The 23,508-nt window shown below is 46.1% G+C and overlaps 1 protein-coding gene across 11 annotated transcripts in view; it reads right to left on the bottom strand.

The window, feature by feature from the left end:
* Window positions 1-2,404: 2,404 nt before the first annotated feature.
* Window positions 2,405-23,508, bottom strand: part of FAM222B (family with sequence similarity 222 member B) — a 39,875-nt gene continuing 18,771 nt past the window's right edge. The window contains exons 1-3 of one of the 11 annotated variants that reach the window (XM_075168673.1): window positions 19,895-21,825; window positions 15,110-15,237; window positions 2,405-9,431 (exon numbers count right to left, since the gene is read on the bottom strand). In XM_075168673.1, the coding sequence (XP_075024774.1) occupies window positions 7,846-9,431; window positions 15,110-15,191 (1,668 nt within the window). In that variant the 5' untranslated portion in view covers window positions 15,192-15,237; window positions 19,895-21,825 and the 3' untranslated portion in view covers window positions 2,405-7,845. Of the gene's footprint in view, window positions 9,432-15,109; window positions 15,238-17,233; window positions 17,253-19,894; window positions 21,826-23,508 lie in introns of those variants that run through there. The other 10 variants (XM_075168674.1, XR_012676584.1, XR_012676585.1 and 7 more) reach the window with 10 other exon arrangements.

Raw genomic sequence — 23,508 nt, 5'->3', positions numbered from 1 at the left:
GTACTGGTGCCCAGTTCTTGCCCATATGGGTGCCCATACTAGCCCATGCCACTGCCCAGTGTCAGCCCATACTGGTGCCCAGTGCCATTCCTACAGCAGAGCCACATGCAAGTCCATACTGGCACCCAGTGCCCGCCCAAACCGGTGGCTGATGCCAGCCCATTCTGGTGCCCAGAGCCAGCCTGTACTGGTGTCCATACTGGGACTTAGTGCCACCCTATACTGGTGACCATTGCCAGCCCGTACTGGTAACCAGTGCCAGCCCAAACTGGTGCCCGATGCCAGTCCATACTAGTGCCCAGTGCCAGCCTGTACTGGTGCCCAGTGCCAGTCCTGCACTGGAGCCAAATGCAAGTCCATACTGGTGCCTGATGCCCTCCAATTCTGTGTCCAGTGTCAGCCTGTACTGGTGCCCATTGCCAGCCTGTACTGGTACCCAGTTCTTGCCCATACTGGTAGCCAATGCTAGCCCTATACTGCTGCCCAGTGTTAGCCCATACCGGTGCCAGGTTCCAGCCCAAACTGGCGGCCGATGCCAGCCCATTCTGGTCCCCAGTGTTAGTCTGTACTGTTGCCCAGTGCCAGCCCTGTACTAGTGCCTGTTGCCAGCTTGGTCTGGTGCCTGTTAACAACCCATGCCAGTATGGGTGCCCGATGCCATCCCACCCTGCTGCCTGGAGCCACCCCGTACCGGAGCCCAGCCGCAGCCACCCAGTGCCAAGCTGGGCTCGGGCACGCTGCCGTGCAGTGTCCGCTCCCGGCACCGGGATGGGGCTGGCGCGGTGTCACCCCCGGGGATGGCCGAGCAGACCCGCAGCCCAGCGGGCGCCCCAGCCCCCCCGACGGCATTCGCTAGTGCCGAACCCCGCTGCGCTACAGCACGGTTCCCCCTTTCTCACTGCTTTTCTCCTCCAGAGCCTTAACCTGCTTTTTTTTGCCTGGTTAAGACTGATGTGGTCTGAGCTACGTAAGGGGAAAAGCATCAGCTGATGCCTGACCTGCGTACATTTTATTTATATATATTTTAATTTTTATATTTTACATTGATTGTATACATTTTATTTATATATTTCTGTACACACAGAGAGTATAGGAACTGTCCTAGAGCCGGGGCGTTGGCAGCCTCTGGTTGCGCACCAGTTACCTTAAAAAAAAAAAAAAAAAAAAAAGAAAAATCCATAGATTATTTATGAACTAAAAGCTTCAGCTACTGTGGGGAAGTGATGCTGGGGAAAGCCTGCGCGGCAGCTCCCGGCTCTGCTCACTGCAAGGGAAGCCATGCTGGGAGCCGAGAGGGAAAGCAAACCCAGGGAGCCGGGGACCGTGACCCCGCTCCGCCTCATCCCCAGCTCAGAGACCTATTTCCAACCCTCTGCTTTCCCTGCGTGGGGTTTGTTTTTGTTTTTTTTTTTCCCCTTTTCCCCTCTCCAATCATAAACGTGAAATTTGCCGTCAGGTGCCGCTCTCCAGTAGCCCCCAGCGCCGATGCTCCAGCGCCGACGAGCACCGCGCCGATGAGCACCGCGCGACAGCTCCGTTCACCCCGGCGCTCTGCAACCGGAGCCACGGCACACGCGGCTCCTTGCGGTGCCTGGCTGGAAATGTCAGCTGGATCTTCAAGCACCTCTTAACCTTCACGTGTTTGCATAAAATGGGGGAGCAAATCCCCTGCAAGACCTGGGTTGTGAAGCAGGCGGCGATGCTCTTAATATTCACAGAGGAGAGGGAGAAAAATCGATTTGCTACTACATTTAGCTTCAAATATCATTTAAAAATAAACTTCCTGGAAACTTGTTGGTTTGAAGATTTATTCTAAGGGCCCAAAACCTGCCAGCTTGCTCCATTGGTCCAACGGGACTTGGACATTAGCCAGGTATTTCACAAGCTGCTCAAGCCGGAGAGGAAAGGGTTATTAAATACCCTATAAACCGAGGAAGCCCCCAGCCCGTATCTAACAAAAGATCGGAGATGCCCGTATCTAACAAAAGACCAAATCCTTTTAACACCTCGCAAAACCTTTGGGATGCAGAAGGGAGAATTTTTGGCAAAACCACTTCATCTACCACTCACGTGGTAGAGCCCTGATTTATGCCGATTATCGACGCTTCTTAGCCAAGCTGGCTAAACCAGACATTAATATTTCATCAGAAGAAAAAAGCAAGGCAAATTTGCTTTGCACATCCTTTATTAAACACCCGGCCGGGCTCCCCTCCCCGCCCCAGCCCTTTGCCTCCCCCAGGACCATGGGGTTTGAGGGGGCGAAGGAGAGGGTTTTACAGCGGGACCATTTAAATTCTGATGCGATTTCACCCCTTCAACTTTAGTGCGTCTGAGGCCAGCAGCCCTCCCAGCTGAATAAATGGTTTGGAGCCAATTGCCTTGAAATGAACTTAAACTAATTAGATAAAATACTCCAGTAATTTTATTGCAATTTGGCCTTGTTGAGCATTGGAAGAGCATCCGAAAGGCGGCCGTCGCTAGATGTCCGACACGAGCTCCCCCAGCTAAAAGGCGAGGAGCCGACTTCAACGTACTCCTTTCCTTTGGCTCCTCCGCCCCCGTGGACCCTCCAGGACCCCCCACATTGGGCAGGATTTTTTCCAGCTCCAATTTTTTACAGCGTCTCCAAACAGCCTCCATCACGAGACGACGTGCTGCTGGTTTTCGGCAGAGAACACCTCAGCGCGTTGCCTACCTTGGGTCAAACTCAACGTTCGCATCCTCCCACCATCTACCAGGGTACGGTGAGCTCAGTGTAGGGGGAAAAGATCAAAGACAGCAATTAAATCTATGGAAGAAAACCTTATTTGGCCCTAAAGGAGACGTTTTAAAAGGCTGAATCTTGCTCTGCCATCTGCCAGAAGCCTTCAGCTTAGTTAGCTGTGGCTGCAGTAACTCCTCGGCGGTGGCAGCAGCTGCTCACGCCGAAGTCCCCGCTGGCTCGTTATCACACCAGATCTTCGCTCCGGTAAACAGGTCTAACTAGCTGCAAAGACGATGTGAAAGTCCCCTGAAGAAGCTTTGCAGAAGGGATTCCTCCTGTTTGGGGGGGATGGATGAAGAAACCAGATACCGAAGGAGCTCCAGCGATGCCGAGTCAAAGGAGAGGAGGATCCTGAAGCCCCGCTCCCCGTGGACGGAGCGGCTGCTCTCGGCGTTCCTGGATGCTGGAGCCAGGACGCGGCGGTGCCTGTGGGCAAACAGAGCTCTTCCCAGCTTAGCTGGGCTAAGCTGCCCGGTTTAGCCCAAATTCCTGGAAAAGCATGTGGGAACCAAATACGTTTCTTAGTATCTGGGGAACGCTGGGAAGAGTACGAAAGGTATTAGTTTGCCATCAGAGGGATTTTGAAACTCAGATGTTTGCAGCAAGCGCAGAGGAGATGGGTTTTGAGTTGTTGTGTCATTCTTAGCGATGAAAGCACGGGGATTAAATTAGGTGTATGGTCACTGGAAAGGGGAGAAAACCCTCACGGCTCCTATCTTCCGAAAGGGATCTACAAATGTTACGAAGCCCCTTTAAAATTCTGTATTTAGTATTATGTTAATGTGCAAAACTCTGAGTTTATTACACACGCTCTTAGGTCAGCACTTTGAAGGGCAGTAGCTTCTAGGTCCTGCTTTTGGAGCAGCCCGACCTCTCCCTCCCGGCCAGGGAAGGCAGACCTTCAGGGCACGGCCCGGCCCTAACCCTCCCAGACGTTGTCAAAATTCTCTCCGAGTTCACCTCGACAGGACTTAAACCACCTCCTCGCCACCGCCTCCTCCTCCTCCTCTTTTTTTTAATAATTATTTCAGCACCTTTCTGGCTGTGAGATTTTGTCTCTCTCGTGTTTTCCCAGCCCTTCTCCGTGCTGTTATTGGAGCAGGGCAGCCAGGCTGTGCCCGACACATTCATACCCCAGAAACCCACGGAGACCCTTCCCCAAATTCCCTTTGGGACAAGCACCCATCCTGTACCGCCCGTGGCTCCCCGTGCTGCTGACCACGGCCACGCAAGCCTCACGCACCCCCACTGCATCAAACCAGCAGAAGGGGCGGAGGGACCAGGTCTCTCTTTCTCTCTTTTTTCCCCCGGCTTTTTATTTTTCCTGTGGACAAAAAATAAATAAATAAATAAAATTCTAGTTCATAGCGGTAGCACATAAGCAGCAGAGTTTATAATCAGTCTGTGGTTTAATGAAATACAGCAGCAATTCCCAGTTCTCTCCCCAGTGAGCCCCAGCAAACATTTCTGTTTGGTTTCTAAGGGAGCGGCCGAGTCCCACGGAGACATCTTTCACATCGTAAGCTTAAAGAAAATTCACAAGCGTCTTTATAAAATGTTAACTTTGGGCTGTAACAAACTGGGCGTGCGATTTAACAGCTTCAAAGCTTCTGCTCGAAAGACAAGACACGGCAGAGACGGAAGCTTCCTCGTGGAAGGGTTTACACCACTTTCATGTTTATCCCTTCTAGGATCTATCTAATGTTCACCTCCAGCTGGCACAGGAGTTGCCAGCAACCATGAGAATAACAATATCCTGCTAAATCAGTCTGGCACTGTAAAGGGACAGATTTCAGTGTTGATGAGGCAGCGTAAATAGTTCAGGAAAACATCTGAAAATACCTTACTCTTGCCTCAAGGAGCAGAACCATCATCTGCAAGTGCCCAGGATCCATCAGGGGAACAGAAGCCTTGTGCTGGAGTCAGAGGTCAGGAAGCCACCGACCCACAGACGGAGAGACAGACAGAAAGGCAAGCCAAGCGCTGCGACGGGAGCAGCGGTGTGAACCCCAACGGCAGGCGACCGTCTGCCCCCGGGGTCCCTGGCCTTTAGGTTACTCTTATTTCTGCACCGGGCAGAGCGTGAAACGAAACCGCGCATGGACAAAGGTTTCCGGGAGAGCACACCTCCCGCCACACACCGGCCTCGGGCTTGTGCCTCCTCCGCTCTCCCCTTCGTCACCTCGGTAAGCGACAGGGCCACGAGTGGGTCCCCCCGCAGCGCAGTCGGTGTTTGCTCTCAAAGGCTGTACCTGGGAATGAGGCAGGGCAGGGTCTGCGTTTCTCGTTACAGAAGATGTAGCGGGGAAGGAGAAGGAAGGAGAGCCCGTCAGCAACAGGCTGCTGCAGAAGTGAAAAGGGTTGGTTTAAAGAAAAATCTCACTCCTAGAACAAAAGGAAATATTTCAGTATATTTTAATAGTAAAATGATTCCTATTTTTCAAGCAATGTCCCATCTGGATGAGTCTCGGGAGTTTTTTTGCTTCCCAGTCCTGCTGTACCGGGACAAAGTCTCAGAGGTCGTGGCTCTACCCGCGACCGCCCGTGCAGAACAACCCCCAACAACTCACAGGGTGCTGCCACGGCTAACGCAAACACCTCCCCGGCACCGAAACCACTTCCACAAACACCACAACACGGGACTCGACTCAGTCTCTCTCTCAGGAGAGGAGCAGGAGGAAAAAATTAGCTTTTAATAACAGTCTGGGTTGAGATTTGTAGCAGGCTACTGAACAGAGGAGATGCCAATATTTTATTTAGTAAAAAGGTATGTATTCAGGTAGCAGAACACCTTACAGTAACTAACTCGGCAGGAAAGGTTAAAGTCATAGCACAGCCCTAGATCGATTTGGGGGAGTAGGACGGGGAAGACGACGGGGAGACTGTAAGGGAAGCAGCTTCAGACTCGAACCTTGGCTCCCAATATAATGTATTCAGAAAAATATTGCATGAAAAGCCTCAGGATTTTAGTTCTTTCATAGATGTATATTTACCAGTTTTCACAAAGACTGCAGGAATACGATTATAAACAATAAATTAGGACTTCATGTTGCTATCATTTGGCATAACACAATCAGGCAATTTTTCCTTTTTAAATATAAGGCAACACAAGCCAACACATAATTTAATCCGTCTTTAGTCAAATTGCTTAACTTTGCTAAAGAGTTACCACTAAAGAACGGTTTATAGTACACTTAAAAGAATTTAAATAATGACATAAGTGTACTAACTTACGCAAGGAGTCAGAAAACGTACTCTGCTAAGCTTTGAAACCTAAATATTTGTTACAGCCCAGGACTACACGTCTAAATTAAAAAAATACAAATAAATGTTTTCTAATTTTTCCATTTACGAAAAACTTTTAAGAATCTCTAGCCAACTATGACGTCACTTCAAAACTTGTTATTTTTTTTTTTTTAAATTTTGTATGATGTCTTAAGATTTTAAACCATGCTCGTTAAGGAAAGTTCAAGGAGCAAATACTTAAGGCTTTGTTTTTCAGAGGGCTGTGAGGGAGGCCAGTGGATGGCAGAGGCCAGTGGGTTCACCCATACACAATGCTACTCAAACCCACACTACCAGGCGACATTCATACAGAAATATTACACTTAAAAGTTACAGTGTAGAGCAATATTTTTAGCCAGTGTACATATAAAGAATCAATGCATTTTTTTTTTATTATTCTTTTTTTTTAATTTCCAAACTTGATTGTGATCATTATGTTCAAGTATTAGTCTCATTAACAGAGATGAGAAATTTTCTACTTACAACAAATTCGGCTGTTAGAAAGGAAAGGTATGTTTCGGTACACCGAGGAGAACAAGACGCTGAGGTTACCCACTAGTTAGTGTCCTACGGTCACTGACTCGGCTAGCTGCTGGAAGTGACGTGGGAAAGGAACAGAAGGAGTTAGGCACCGAGACCCTGGGAAAGAGGGGTGTTATAAATAGCTTCGTTAATTCCCAGAGAGGAGAATTGTTCCATTAAATCTGCTGTGGCGTTTTGATGGAGAGGAGTACGGGACCATCGGTCCCACAGTGGCTCGTGAGTGGAGCTTCGTGTCAGATCAACCGCCTCCCGTCCCATCGGGACTGCTGCCGGCACGGGACCGTGCCACACCACCCCGCGCGCCCGCTCACTGCACCGGAGACGAGCTCGAGTTACGTCTCCTCGCCCTGAAATTAATTCTAGCTACCAGAGAAGCGGCTGAACCCTTTTTGGAGTTGTCAGTGGGTCTGGATTCCCTTCACATCAGGACAGCCAGACTCCTAGCAGCGAGGGGTTCAGACAAAGTTAGCTCTTACGGTGGCGAAAGGGGAGCGGGGAAGGGAAATACGATGCAGAAAAAAGGCAGCTATGCTGCCTACGTCCTAAAACCGCCATTCCCCCTTCCTCCATACCCTGCCTGCAAAAAAAAAGTGTCAGAAAAATCTGCCAGAGACTTTTGACTTTGGACAAAGTCTAAACGATAAATGCGGGCGTCTCGGCAAGAAACAGCTGAAAAGCTTCTTCCTATGTTAATGCCTAAATACATACCCCTAGCTAGCTCTTTTCAAATGTAGGCTTCTTTTTCAATTAAATAGGCCTCTAGACAGTGCAAATGGTCAATGTTTAATGCATTAATGAAATGGGCTTTCGAGTTGAAAATAAGCCCTGCTTCCTGACAAATTCTGTTGCTCTTAATCTTCAGAGGAAATTGAGATGGAAATTTAAGCAGCTACGCTACCTCGCTCTTTACGGAGCTGGCGAACAGATGCAACTGCGAAACCCTGCAGCAACTCAACATCAGTCCAGCAAGTAGCTACTAAGCAGAAGGCAAAAGCTGCACAAAGGGGATTCTGCGGTGAGGAAACAGCTGTGGCGTGAAGTAGTGTAATGAAATTCTTTGAAACAAAAGGCATGTTAAATATTTGATGCATAAAGGAGATAGATAACATGTAAGCAAAGCTTTTAAATATACAGTATGTCGTCTTTGAATGGTTACTATAATGATCACACAAGTTTGCAAGTTAAAAATGCCTTGCTTATTAATTAAAATTAAGACTAAACCTATAATTTTTGTCTGTGAAAGTGACTGCAGCCTATCTATACCCTGGGTGTTGAATATGAAGATTTCGACTATCGGTTGGTTCAGGTGCTCGGTTCATGGGAGGCCGATGGACTTTTCCCAGCACGGCCATGCTCTGATCTCTGAAGCAGGACTGCTGGAAGTCCCCGCTTAGGTAATCCATGGTCTGCATCACATTATTCTGGCTGGATGGGCCAGCTCCAGCTCTGTAATGAGTTCCTCCTGCACAATCTAGCGGCGCTCCTGCTGGCTGTCCCCCATGGAAAGGCATGGCAAGGTCCTGGGACCCAGAGCTGTCACTGTTGGGCGTGGGCAGGATGTTATTCCAGATGGGCTGGAAATAGTGCCCATTGGTATATGGCAAGGGTCCCTGCAACCCATTCACAGGTGGAGAAGGCGTAGGCTTCTCGATGGGGGGCTTCAAGCTGAACGACTGGCCCATGCACAGTTCTTGAGGGTAGTTTGAAGTTTTGCCAGGAAAACTCTGCCCTGCAATCTCTCTCTGAGGGTGCTTCCCTGCGAGTCCAGCAGGCCCAGCAGCATCCCCACACATTTGCTGCAGATGTGCAAGCTGGTGCTGGTTCCACGCAACCGATTTGATTTCGTTCTGGTACGCGGGCGGCACCCTGTTAATATTCACCATGGGCACATTAACAGAGGCAGGAGGAATAGCAGCAGCAGCATGATCGACAGGGTTTACTACACAGGAAGGCATGGGTGTAGGGACATTGTGAGTAGATACCCTGGTACTTGCATTGATAAGCAGGTTGCGACTTATAGGGCTGGGGTTTGCAATCTGTCCCTCACATACTGAGGTAGTGCTAATGCCAGCTCTGGCCTGGCAGAACTGGTTAATCTGGTGCACAATGCTGCTCAGGTCCGGTGGCTGGTTCTGCTGCAGGGTGGCAGCCATAGAGAGGGGAATGGTTGAGGTAGACACGGTCACATTCGGCGGCGCATCTGCATCCGGCATCTTTCTGCTTCCATGTAAACCTGGCTGCAGCAAAGGATTCGGGGGGTGCTGCAGAGTCTGGTGTGCCATGGTCTGAGGATGCTGCAAGCCCTGCGGCTGCTGCATATTCTGAGGGTGCGGCAGCGTCTGCGGCTGCGGTATCCCCTGAGGGTGCGGTAAGCTTTGTGGCTGTGGTATACCCTGAGGGTGCTGCAAAGTCTGTGGCTGCGGTATACTCTGGGGGTGCGGCAAAGTCTGTGCATGCTGGAGAGCCTGCTGGCGAGCAAGCGCCTGGGGGTGGGTTAAAGTGCTAGGTGCAACGTATGGTGTGGAAGGGGGATTCATCATCACTTCCGGCAGCAGACGCGTGCGTGTCCCGTCAAAGTCTTTGATAATTCCTTTCGCTGGAGATTTGACTATCGCCAGGAGGCCTGTTTTTGTGGTGGCCTGAGACGGGTAGGGACTGTACCTCTGGCCCGAAGTATCAAGTCCGTTCACGGTACGGCGTATGTGTTTCCTCTGGGGAACCTTGACACTGTTTGGAAAAATTTTTATAGTCAGTGGATTGTTGGCGACCTTCTTAGCATAAGCATCCAATTCTGCTGGGGTAGGATACTGTGCAGATCTCATTTTCTGTGTAGTGTCCCCTGCGGAGAAAAGAAATTCGTCAATACCGATTGTGGCAAGCAAGGGATCAACCCCAGGGCAAGACAGTTGCACAACAAGGGTAGAAAATCTCCAAGGAATCAAGAGGCAAGAACTTCATCTTCCCAGACCAGCGGATTGTGTACCAGATACCTCATTCCCTTTATTACCTGGTGACCAACACAACCCCCAGTTCAGCTTAAGGAAAGACCTGCCTAGGGGAGCAAAATGAAAGCAGTGTTTTCATCAGAGTATGTTTACAGACAAAACCAGGTAACATGCTATGAACATCGGAGTGTCTCCAGCTTGAAATATTTCTTACGGCTTGTGGTGGTGGGCTAGTTTCTATTCTCTTAATTTAAGGCTGCCTCCCCATTGCTCTTCAGCCATTCTCAGTATCTTTACCGTGTAATTCAAAATCAGAAAGTTATGAATTAAACATTAAATCCATGTAATGCTGAGGTGGGAACCATACGAAGCACTTCAGCTCAAGCCTCCATTTACATCCGAGTTCTTTTCTAGATCTGACATCTGAAAGCACTTTGAGTGTCTTTTTGTCCATTAGGAAGCCCTTGTCAGTCCAAGTTCAGCAAATGGAAGGAGGCTACACGTGCATTATTTTATGGCTTGCAATTATTTCTTCAGCTGAATTTTCAGTGTGGCACCTTGCTAAGGACAGCATCCTAGTATCACACAGCAAAATTACGTGATTACCTCACAAGATTAAAAACATGCTACTCCCCGGACACAGACAAAAGACTTCTAGAGACAGGAGTGTGGTTTCACTTACTCCAATTTACCAGGTACCTACCTTGCCCACAAGCTCAAAGTGCTTCTGGAAAGAACTTCAGAAATCTAGGGAAATGCTTGTGCCTCTCTCGCTATAATCGTATTCCAAGCAGAGAGTTGGGACGTTCTCCTACCACAGCTCTGCTGCTTAACTCCTATGGGACTACTGCTTTAGAAACGATTTTATAATCTTCAAATAATGGCTTGCAGCTTTGACAATCCGATTTTGCTTTTGCTTGATTTCCCCCCCAGCACCTTGCAAACAGTTTACTGGAAAAAAAACACCCATCCTTTCTGCTAAAATTTTCAGCATCCCCATGCCACCTGCTGCTGTGCTGAAAGAACAGGAAACGTAGCAGCCAGCTCCTCCAGAGCCCAAGAGCACCCCAGCCCCGCACCCGGCCCTCTGACCCAAGGAAATCTAATGCTCCAGTAAAGAGCTTGATGCTCCCAGGCAAACAGCCCTTCCTCTTGAAAATTCACCTCTGATTCTTTTAAGCAAATTGCCTCCAAAAGGTTCCTGAATACAGCTCAACTCTGAGTACCAGCCATCTCTCTCTCTTTGCATCCTGCAGCTTCCAGTCTTCACAAGTGAGGGAGAGCAGCACTGCTCTAAGAGCACTCACTTTCAGAAAGCAAGGGCCAGAAAATGGAAAATAGGATGGATACCAAAAGAAAGGATAATTATAGAAATATTAAAAATATCTTTTGTGAAATGAGAAGCTTTGCAAGCAGGCTGTCTTGTGTCTCTAGCACAGCACGTACTACAGTGCCGGTTATACTCTTACTCTCTGTGCTGTCCAAACACTGGCACATACCACCCCTTCTCTTAATCAAAGGAAATGCTCATCTGATATTAACCTGAACATCCTCTCTGTTCATATCCCTGTACCTGCTGCTGCAGGCAGGTGGTTTATATCTGTCCTTCTGAGCGGGCTGCTATGCTCCTAACGGAGAGAAGAGCCTCTGAATGGAGTTTGCCAGTACTACCTTGCCTCAGCAGCCAAGGCCTTCATGAGCTTCCCAACCTTTATTTTTAGCATTGCCCACACCCATTAAGTTTTGTTTCTTCCCCAAGAGATGACCCTTGCAACTCACAGTGAATCAGAGAAGAACCATCAACAAGGGACAAAGGATTCCACTCCTGTCTGTATTATGGTTTATGTTACGGTTATGGCCATTGTCACACAAAGCTTTTATTTTAAGATGAAAAATTAAGTAGATTCTTTAAGACACCTTTACCATCAAAATTTCCCAGCCTGGTTTACATTTCCATAGGTGTATCAGCAAATTAGGTGGTAAATATAAACACTGAACAGATACACTAAATGTTCTTTCACTCAAGCATCTATTCTTCTGTTATATGGGAACTGTGATGGAAGCTTTTAGAAAGCAGTTAAAACAGCAATGTTTGAACAGGCTGCGGCTATCGGTTACAACACATCTGTAATCCCGAATCTGGAAGAACTCCTTCCTCTGACGAGAGAAAATAAGCCCTCAGTCAAACTGAAATGATGCACCAACATCATCAAATTCGGCATCCTACCATCTTTTATATACCTTGGACAGGATCTTCTGAAACCAACCACTATTTCAAACAGAGCCTGTTTTGCGTACAGCTAAGATTATGCTCCTTTTACTATGGACTAAAACAGCCATTCTACTTAGGGCTGACCAAGGTGATATATTTCTGAGTGCCCCAACGTGTTGCTTAAAATGTGCTTTGCTAGCAGTTTCACAGGCAAGATTCGATGACTGGAATAATTAAGGCAATGAACAAAAATTAGGAGAAAGGAGAAATGCATTATGGGGCGATCAAGAGTCTGAATATCCCATACAAATATCCTACAAACCAGTAAAGAACAATTTCTAAGTTACCAAGTGAATGGAAAACCAGCTACAGTAGACCAAAAGAAAATGCTGGTATTAGAATACCACAAGTGCAAGAATTCCGGATCAGGCCAGAAAAGGATGAGGAGGACGGCAGATGAACAAGCTACATTAAGAAAACAATGGGATGAGCTCCACAAAGTTACCTAATGGTAAATGCAAGGCAGATTACTTTCGTTGAAAAGTAATTATTTCATGTTTACTATAAGGTAAAGCTGTGCATATGAGCAATTACCCCAATAAATTGGTGAGCTGCAAGTTCACACTCCCGCTAATCCCGTGGCAACCAATTCATCTGGTCACATTCCTGTGCGTGTCTCACCACTGGAGCTATTTTTATCATGAAATGAGATATATTTCTCTGCCTCACCTCAGCACTAATGTAACATTTTTTAAGTGCATTTCACATTAAGGCTTTAAAACCCACTGCTTTTAAAACTGCTTACGGTTAAATTTTCATTAACATTAAACAAAATACAAACAAGCCTTCAGGATTCCTACCGTAATAAGAGCATCCATGTTGGGACAAGCGAAAAATAGCTGTGCCCATCTGCTGTGTAAAAATCTCAACTGCAGCAGTTTCTCTACAGGCTTTATCCCTAGAAAGGACTCGATTTTAGCTGATGACCCCATATTCAGTCCCAACCTGCTCTTCAATCTTTTGTTCCCCGCCCCAAAAAAAGCTCTCCAAGAAGCACCTTTCACCTTGACTTTGCACCACTGTCATGAAAAATCATCCTTTTTGTCCCAGGCCCTGCGGCACTGCCGCTATGTCCAACAACGGCTGTGGACACTGCCCGAACAGTCTTGCCTCAGGTATCCTGATTGCCTGGTCAGGTTTATACTGGAATCACTGGGAGGAAGGAGAGAATGTCAATATGGAGTCAGTGAGAAATGCCCTGCGTCGATAAGGACAGATTTCAGGGTTTGCCTTTCCTGTGATGCAGGTTAGAATTCAAAGAAAAATATTGAAATTGGAAGTCCTGTAGTGATCAGTTTCTAAAGGAAAAAATATATGCATATTAATCTACAAAACTCCTATTGCACAGACCGTCTTTAAGAAAAATGCTTATTTGAAAGTGAGTAAGAAAAAAAAAAGATAATTGAGCTAATGTGAATTTTTAAGCGTTAATAAGAAGTCTGATCCAGAAGACTACACTTACAAAATTATTAATACAAACACCGTAAGTCTGAATAAAGGCTATCATGTGGAGTTCTGTGTCTTTTATAAAAGCAATAGCACTATTATTAAAGCCTGCTTCCAACCCCCCATCAAAAGTCACAAGTCACTGTTCATTAAAAATGCTCATTAACTCAGCTTTCCTTTGGCCAGGGGCTAGACTACTTGTGCATATACAGTATGGAGAGAAATGCACCAATTAATCTTACACACATCTGCAGCAGGGGTGAGCAAGGTCTGTACGAGCAGTTTCATTTTCCATACAAATCAGAACAAACTGGAACAGCTGAGCATTACCACTGCCAGCCAGTGCCTGCCAGCTACTTTATGTCCTAAATTCTTTTAAATGCAGTACCCGAAGCTCTTCGCTAAGCAGGATACAGCAATGCTTTCAGCATGGGGATAAGCAGTTCCCAGAAACAGCATCAGGTACCATCAGGTTAAGAAACTGCCCACATACCAGCACGCTGCCTCGTAAATGTGTAATTAGCAAATACCCGATTTATGCACAGCTACCCTCACATGAACCTCAGTAATTTGCTTTCAGAACTAAGCTTTCCGATCCACCAAAGAAACTTCACGTAATGCAAGGACCTAGTCATGTTCTCACCGCAACAGCCTACCTTTTGAAAAAGCATGTTTCAGTCAGCAAAGCTCGAACTGGAAATGGAAAAGAGAAAGGAGGGGAATGCCCGGTTTCATGCCATCTAAGGAAGTCCTTTCATGAGTAAAGATTTTTACTACCGCTGAAAGTGTCAGTACAATTACCAAGCCCGTGGAGTCGGCATAAATGCTATGCAAGTGCTGGGGGGGAGCACACCTGTGTACGTGAACAGTGTCATTCCCCTCTGGCAGGACTTTAAGCATGTCACCCTTAATCGCAAAATTATCTTACCTATTTTCAGTGGCACCACAAGTCTTAACATAATAACAATTTTAGCTATAACTGGAGTGTAAATTACTTGGTTTTAAAGAGCAACGAGTCCGTCAGCAAACTGAAGGTACAGAGATCTCCCAATGCACATTTCAAATACAAGAGACAGGTCACAGCCCTAAGAACCAAGTACACAGAACTTATGTAGAAACCTTGGTATTTCTGAAATTTCAGCTGAACAATCAATGTGCAACTTCAGTGATAAAGAGGAGAGACAGAGTAAGATTTTAAAAAGTCTCTAGCCAGTAAACTTACATTCTCAAGCGTAAGTTCTTCTTAAAAATACTAGTACCACTATCAAAAAAAATGACTGACGTTATCAAAAAAGAACTATCAGAGTACTCTGCAGACATATTTTCAGAGGCACCAAAGAGACATCACAAAGAAGATGGAAACTTTGAACTTTAGTAATTTGGGCTAGATCACTAATATTTGCAGTATATGCCCCAGGTATGTAGAACAACAGAGCTGCTGACCTCAAAAGGTTTGCATTAGCCTGATCCAACTGGTGTCTACGAGTAATTAAACGAATGGAAGTGAAAAAGAGTCAGGAAAAAGTTGTGTTAAGAAGCAAGTCAGCTGGCACACTTTTAGCACAAAACGTTTTCAGCAGAGGCACGAATCTCACAGAAACCTCACTTGCATTTCATCTTGCTGTGGTTAAAATTAACCTTTATAAAGCCAGGAAGGGGGGAGAGCTTGCTGCACACACGTGAACCTCCACAGCCATTTCTCAGAGCCATTATTGATGGATGCCTTGAAGGCGTAACAAAAGAAAGACTCTAACATTAAATAGTTTTTCCACTGTATCCTGAACGTTTATGTCACAGCTGTACCAGAGCCAGATTTAACAGTTAACCACATCCTGCAGACAAAACGTCACTCACATTTCTGAAGTCCAGTGTTCATCTGCGTGTAAGAAAGAAGCTGAAAGGAGAGGTCACCTGGTCCTGGCAGACAGGCCAGCATGGCAGACAGGCACTAACACAACATGGGGCATTCACTCCTCTGCACACTGCAACAACAGAGAGACAATTCAAAGTTATAATACAAGGAGGAACAGAGAAAAGAAAGCGGCAAAGAGCCATCCCTGGGTGAAGGCCTGACCAAGCACAGATGCGTGACCGCTGCTCCGGCCCTTACTGCATCTCGTAACGGCAACGGAAATACTTCAAGAAGTGGGTCATCTGCAGGGTTAAAACTAAAATAGTCGTCTCGCTCTCCTCTGCTGCTTGACACACAGAGGATAATCTATAACTCTGTCCTCAAATTTCAAAGGTGGTTGTTTGAATGGTAAAGAAACCACCATCATTCATTTTACTATATATTGAAATGCGCTGGCTATCTACCAGGTATAGCCAAAGCAAGTCCTCTGGAGAAATCCTGTCAACTGCTCTTTCGCATTTAATAAAAAGGCATGGCATGCATAAATTGAAGGCAAAGTATGCAGCACTCTGCCTTGTGGCAAGATTAAGCTGCATGCTACAGCTTGTAATATCTGTGGTCCATTAGGCTGAAAGATGAATGGCTACAACTTCCTTCATTTCATAGGAGACTCGCTAACCTGCGCGTCTCTGCGTTAGACAAACGGCAAGACGTGCCTTCCGCACAAAGGAGCTGCAGAGGTGCCACCATCCTCTACTGCAGAGGTTCAGCATTTATGAAATCAAACCTCAAAATGAATGCACGGAGCACTAAAGCTCTTTATATATAAACACTGCACAGCTACCCTCAAATCCCATCATCGCCGTACAGATACAAGGGGGGTTTCCAGCAACAAAGCTAACTCAGGCTCAAAGTCTCCCAACGTTACTAAGATTACAGAGAGAAATTTGAGTTGGAAAAAGGTCTTTAGAGGCCACCTGGCCCAAGCCCCTGCTCAAATCCCCCCTGCTGCAGCTACTGGGGCAAGCCACAGCCAGCCACGAGCACTTTAGAAAGCTCTGGGAAATGGGGTGGCTGAGCCAAGCTGGAGAGATCAGTTGACTTCTCCTCCTTGCCCAGATCTCCACAAGCATCAGTGCCGCTATACAGGGAGTGCTTTTGCCGAAACACCTAAGGAGCAGCTAGAGAGAGCTTGGGGCTTGTTGTATGGCCCCCAAAACATGGAAAGAGTTGAAGGCTTCAAAAGTTATAGGCTGATTTAATTTCAGTCATTGTTTCAAAACCCCAATTAAAACAACTGGGAAGGCATTCAAAGATCAAGACAGGTGAAGCAGAAAGCTCCAGATCGGCACGAGAAGCCACGGCTGCAGAAACCCCGCAGAGATCACTTCTGAAAGAGTCACACTGTCGAGGACTGTGTAAGCAACGTGAATGAAACCTTTGGATGACACCTGATGCGGCAGCAGCAGCGCTGTGTCCTGGATAGGACCAGCTTCCTGCTCCAGAAAGCTCCAAAAGCCAATTTCTCTCCAGGGACGTTTTAAAGTTTTTAATTTGAAACCTAACTTCTGACCACCGTCACAAGTCAGACCGCCCAAGGAGTACCTGCACCAGTACAGCGAACAGCGTGGACTTAAAGCTTACCCATAGCACAGCAATTACTCACTGCGTGTAATTCATTAGCTCCACGTTTGTATACATCTCCTCAGTTCAACACGCAAAGGCTGATTAAACCAATGGCCAAGAAATCTCATACAAATATTAATTTACGAAAACCTTTGCATCTTCACTGTGCAAGCGCTCTCAAAAGCTGACTGAGTGTTGCTGAGTGAGCCCGTTGGATGCTGCTGTGACTAACAATTTAAAATAATTTTGGACACTGAATGTCAGCTTGACAACTCCATGCCATTGCCCATTCACCCTACCGCTCAGAGTAACAGCGACTCAGTGCCGTCAGAAACAACCACACAACCTCACCAAGCCGCAGGGCCGACAGCGCAACCACCAAGAGAACAAGTTTACATTCATTCTCCATTTCATCCCCAGGAGATAGTAACGATCTGCATTACAGGATTTGTAGTTGTAAAACCTTGTAAAAAAGGTTGAAACCTGGATTTTCTTCTCACCCTCTGTAGCAGGTGGAGTTCTTGGAGTCTTTCAAGTGGTGTTCAGAAACGATGACTGAAGACCTGTCACATCCACAACTTAAAGGAGTTGCTTTAGGAACTGAAAAGTTGCTCGGCCTTTATCAGATGAGATTCATTCATGACTATAAGCATGCAACGTTCAGTGAAACTTTGCAAACAGCCCGTGGGCAGCAGTTTCTTGTCCCAAATCACGCTCAGCAAGACCAAAAAGAAAAAACAAGAATCCAGTTCTTTTTAATCAGAAGACAAAACCACTGTGAGTTGCCCGAGCTTTACCTGAGTAAGCAACAGAAACACTCACAGTCAGCGGGGGGCGGGGGGGGGAAGTATTTGCCTTTTTTCCTCATTTCATCAACTTCAGAAGACTGGCAAAAACAAGACCTATTCCTCAGTGAAAAGCGAACAAAATTAAGAGCCCTCACCATAGTCAGAAAACCATCAGATCACACCATTCCCATATTCACCTAAGCATCTACCTTTTACTCCAGTAACGTCTGACGCCAGCCCAGGATTACTTCCCATCCCTGCACGGCCAAAGCAGCTCAGTGTCTAAAACATTACTTAACCGACGGCAAATTAGCGTGCAGCCCCAAAAGAGAGAAAAGGGCTCTGCAGCGCAGCACTGCACTCAACGCGCTCTTTGACTGAACAAGTAGCATTTCTGACAGCAAGATATGCGGAGGGTTTGCTCACCTGCTCCGTCATTAATGCTCATTATAGCCTGAACACTGTGACTCTTTGAGTAAGCCTCTTGCTGAAGTGCCACGGAGAGGCTCAGCGCCACGAACACAGCAATAAACAGGATAATGGCACATTAGGAGAGAGAACAAGTGATTAAGAGTGGTCACAGCATTCAATTCAGAATAGCCAGGCTTCTGCAATAAGACAGCAGTATTTCCTTGAAGGTCAAAACATGTATTTACAGAAGCTTTAGCTCCAATACAGAGAGTAATGTTTTAGAGAGGGCTATAAAGGCAAGTTGTTCCCGCAGGTGGATAATGATTTTAGGCAATGCCAAAGGTTCATAAAAGACTGGGGTGGCAATAGTAATTTTAAAGGAAATACTGAACTTATAAAAATCATTTTAAGTAGAAGCATAAAATCATACTTTTAGCTTGATTTGCAATAAGCAAATTGATGCCATCTAGGTCACTGCTGAGCATTAAAAAAAGAAATTCAGACTTATATAGAAGTGCTGACCATAACTCCATCGCTGAATTCCATATTACAATTAAAATCCTGCTCCAATTTTTGTTCCCTATAAAATTAATAGTTTTTCAAAATCAAGATCTCAGTATTTGAAAACAAATGCATTTGAAATATCTTTATAAACAAGCCCGTTCATTTTTTTGTTAGAAATTAATTAACATCTATTCCCTTTGAGATACTTAGCACCCTTTCAGCTTAGGTGAATATGGGAATGGTGTGATCTGATGGTTTTCTGACTATGGTGAAGGCTCTTAATTTTGTTCGCTTTTCACTGAGAAATAGGTCTTGTTTTTGCCAGTCTTCTGAAGTTGATGAAATGAGGAAAAAAGGAAAATACAGGACAGACTACTTTTGTCCTGACCGATCTTCAGCACGAGCTAGCGCAGACAACTCCGACCCACCACCCAGCTAAAATGAACTGAAATCCCCCGCACGGACTGCATTTGGGATTGAGGCGAGCATTAACGGCTGCCTCAAACTGTTGTTACGCAGTCTCAGGTCGGCAGCGCAGGGTCCTGACGCAAAGGCAGCTGGGCCCATCATCCCCTCCTGCGCTCGGCTTTAGCGCTTCTAATTAGTCCAGAGCAGGAGATAAACTGAACTTGGCATGTCAAGACTTCTCACTAGCAGACTTGGCTCCACGGCAGCAACTTGTGTGGGCACCAGCACCTGCAAAGCTCCCCGCGGGTCTGCTGCCCCAGCCCCTCCAAGGATGGGTGGTGCGTCACTGGGGGAACTGGAACGGACAGTCAGGAACTGAGAGGTTTTTGCACTGTACCAGGCTCAGTAACATCTAAACCAGTCAGCTGCAAACTGGAGAGCAAGGCTGACCAGTAGGCTTCGCACTCAGCAATGGAGGGCAGCTGTAAACTCTTTACCTTTAAAGTTTTAAAATTGTATTTTAAACTGACTCTGTATACTGCCAAACACAGCATAATGAGCTCTGTCTTGAAAATATATATAAAAAGATAAAGTACATTTCTAGAGGAAAACAATCATTAGATTGGAATAAATAAATAAATACCCCTCTTTGAAGTGATTTTAATCTAATCTGGCTGCAGGATATAATCTTAACAGCACACGTACTGCAGGATGCTCTATGAAATAGTTAGCAGGTTTAGACACATTAGCAGATTTTTTTTCTCCTAAGATTTATTAATAATTAAATCAAAGCATGTTAAGCTTAAGAGGGATTTGCAGTGCTTGGGATTTGGGGGCAATTGTCACATCCCCACAATGACTGTTAGGTTCAGCCTTACCTGCATATCGGAGTGCTTTTTGGTCCAGGCAGCAGGATGTCCCCTGCACTGATCTTCAGAGTAAGTCCTGTCACCACCAAGGCTCACCGGGTAGGACGGAAGAACTCACCTCCACCCACTGCCCAGGGACACCCTCCCTGTAGAGCTAAGAATTGGTTCCAGTAAAACTTACCATGATACTGCCTTTCTGGTCTGAAAATATATAGTATTTTCCAGCTGATATTCAAAGATTAGTACTGCCTCTGCCAGACGCAGTGCTCCTCAGGCCAGGGGGGACAATTACAAGCTGGAGTAAAACCTAGGTGTAAAGCAATTCGGTACTACTAGGAAATTTCTAATACTCTAACACAGCTTTATCATTATATAAACAGACCACATACGCAGAATTATTGCCAAGTTTTTAAATATGCCAGTCTCTGAAGCTCCCAAGAGGCCTTACAGGGTAAGCGCACAAAAGAAACACTCCCCACAAACCACCCCCAGCCAGTGAAATATGGGAAACTGAGCTGGTGTAGAGGAAAGCGAGCTGGTGAAGTTTAAAGTTAGGTTCCTGAAAGTAAACATGCATGTTTGAAATTCCACGATCAACTGCAGGCTTGTTCACAAAGCTCAGGGCTGGGAGGAAGCAGGAGCATCTACCCACACACAAAAGAAAAGCTCCAAACTATTCCAAGTTTCCAGCACCCTGGGGTCCCACAAGCCGTGCGACGGTTGTTAAGCGCTTGCGGCTGACTGATACGCTTCGCTTCTCCGCGCTATTCACAAGGTAGCCCCGTGAAATTCCATAACTGCTCGCGGGATTTACGGCAACCCCTAAGCGCACGCGGCACATTCCAAGTTCAGCATATATAAATGCTGCAAACAAAACCAAAAACTAACTCGGGTTGTGAAGTTTCTTTGGTACAAATGTCTGTAAGACATTCCTTGCCAGGAAACATAATAGAATTCGGGCCAATTTTCATGCTCCAAGGGAAACTCAGTGTCTCATTTACCCCCCAGCAGGCTGCTCAAGACCAAGTGAGACTCATTCCTTTTCCCTCTCCCAAAGTAACCTAAAATCTAGGGGTTTCAAAAATTTGTTTGTGTCAACTGCAGACACTGAACCCCTCCTGCCAACCTGAGCGTTCAATACGATTCCTTCCAGTCAGCCGTGCCTCGCTTGACAGTGTCTAGACTGATCCTGCAGGTTTCCTGCCTTTCTCCAGCCCTAAAACTCCCCTTTATTCTTGGGCACTTACCAGAATGGCCCTTTCCCGGGACTGCTGAAGAGCCAGAGAGAAATCTTACCGTTTCCTGGAACAAAATTATCAAACTAGCACAGTATTCATCACCGGCCAGTATCACATCCTCTTAAATGTTTTATAAATGGGAAACTGCAAAATAATGCGCAGAGAGGTAGTCTTTTGAAATGGCAATAAATCACAATAGCATCAAGTGTACTTGGGGATAAATAAATAGGAAGATTGAACAATAGAAAGTCGCCTGTTGTAACAAGCGGAGTGCGCTGTCAGCATCTGCCAGCACAGGACCTTTTGGCTTTCTGCATTCAGGTGGATCTTTTGTAGAGCCCTGCAACAGTTTCAATCAAAATCAATTTTTGCTTCTTGCAGTTTAATTAACTATGATTTTGCTTGTAAACCATTTCACCTTTTAGGCTGACCTCCATCTATAATGTTACTCAGGCAACAAAATTAAATAGTTTGGAGGGGAAGGCAGAGAGGATTTAAATGGACGTGGGGTGCTTCGGGAGAGGGGAGGCACCTGCTGCAGCACAGTTCTGCTCCTCTCCCCGAGCCGGATGGCAACACTCAACAAGGAAGAAAATGAAGCAGCTTTGGGGTAACAGCACTTAAAATGGAATATTTTCATATCACACTCCTCACGCCCAAGGGCTACCACTAACGGCTTCTAGGTGAGCAATTTTGAACAGGATAGTAGTGTAGTAAAAAAAGCCAAGGCGGTGGCTCTCGGCTCCAGGCCGGCAGGTACTGCCACGTGTGACATCAGCTCCATCAAATTCACTCTTCGGATAAAGCAGCAGCAAGCTCAAGGTTATGATCTTAGAGTTTAAAAAGCCTTTTTGTTTTAGGTCGGTCCCAAGAGATTATTTTAAAACACAGTACTACGCATCTGCTGAAGAGTAGAACAGTTGGCTTTAATTGTAAGATGGATTTTTACATAGCTTCTGACCTTTCATCTAATTGAGGCCTAAAGAAGAAAAAAAGAGGAAAAGCTATACGTCACTTCAGTTATTAAAATCCATCAAGCTCAGACTTTAGCCTTGGGATAACCACAGCCAAAAAATTGACTTGCAAGTAATTATCACTGCTATCTGCAATAAAAGTTAATTGGACATAATTGAACTAAAGCCCTAATCTGAATGAAGCTGTTGCTGGCAAGAAGCCTGCTCCTGCCTGCACTTTGCAAATGAAGCTGCTAGCAGTAAAATGGACAAACACGAGGCTGCTCTTATGGTCTGCCCGCTGCAAATCACAGTGCAATTCTGCAAACAGCTCGTGAGCTGGGCCAAGAAAAAACCATTAAGAGGGCCCGTCCTCACCAAACACACCCTTCGACAACACCCAAACACCACAAAGGCGTAGAGTTTCAAAAACAAGTTTCAGTTTTACTGACCTCTTAATGACATGGACTGAAACCTAAGATTCATGTCACGAGATGCTGGTTCCGTCAGCCCCCGAACGCTGTAAATACCAGTACAAATAATGTACTTTTTGAGCACATAAAGATACCAACTCAAAAGGTTTTCAGTGCTGATAATTTACCACCTTCGTGCAGCTCAATAGCCTTTCCTGTTGTAGGACCAGCTTCTTTCATCTCCGCAGCGGAGCAGACAATTAGCTGCTTTTTGTGCTCAGCCCATGCAGGTGGCTGGGGGAAGGGAGTGTTAAACTAAATTCTTGCTGATTCGTCCATTTATATTTTGCATTTTTGTTAACTAACAGACCAGAAAGCGGTCGTCATCCCCCATACTACTTCAGAACTTCCTTCCAATTTTAATTATTAACACTCTGCCCTTCACCAAAGCATATCAAAGCACTTAACAAACATTACTGAAGCCACATAACCACTCTGAAACGGGCGAAAATTGCACACAACTCCTTTTACAGAGGCTTAAGGTTTTTTGACCAGATTTATGTTAGAAGATTGGACTCCTGATTATGGGCTAGCCCATTATGGGCTATGACAGAAGAGATCGAGGGAAGTATCCGGCTCACCATAGGTTCCTGACGTAATTTTGGATGAAGCATTTAATCACCCGATGCCATGGTCGCTCTTTGTTAAAAGGACAGGGGTGGGTGACAGTTTTCTACCACTGAAGAAGATCGTGAAGATAAATGAAACTGTGGAGTATTCAATAGCACCTTGACTTCTCACGTCAGGCTTACAAGGTCATGGTCTGGCAGTCTCCTGGGGAGAACTGGAAGCAGAGCACGCTTCCCTCTCCTGAGCACCATTTGCTCACCACCGCTCCTCCACATTGTCATGGCTCTGAACAGAACTTCTCAGCTCAAGAAAGCTGCAACGGAGAACCAGTAACATCAATTCCCTTTCGTGACCCAAATCAATGGCTTATTTTACTTTGCTCAAGGCCCTCACCTCTTTTTAAGCCTATTTTTAGATTTAACTCTGTATTCTGCAACGTGGCAGGAGCTGACAGACAACACAGGCATAAGTAGGTCTTGCCAGGTGTTGCAGGCCGCTTCTAAGGCAAAGGGAAGATGTAGAAAAGACAAGTCAGGACTATTGTAGGGCCTGGCCAAAGCT

Source organism: Calonectris borealis, chromosome 19, assembly GCF_964195595.1.
Source record: "Calonectris borealis chromosome 19, bCalBor7.hap1.2, whole genome shotgun sequence".
Lineage (NCBI taxonomy): Eukaryota > Metazoa > Chordata > Aves > Procellariiformes > Procellariidae > Calonectris > Calonectris borealis.
Note: the sequence above shows the minus strand (reverse complement) of the source record. Positions and strands in the feature narration are given on the sequence as shown.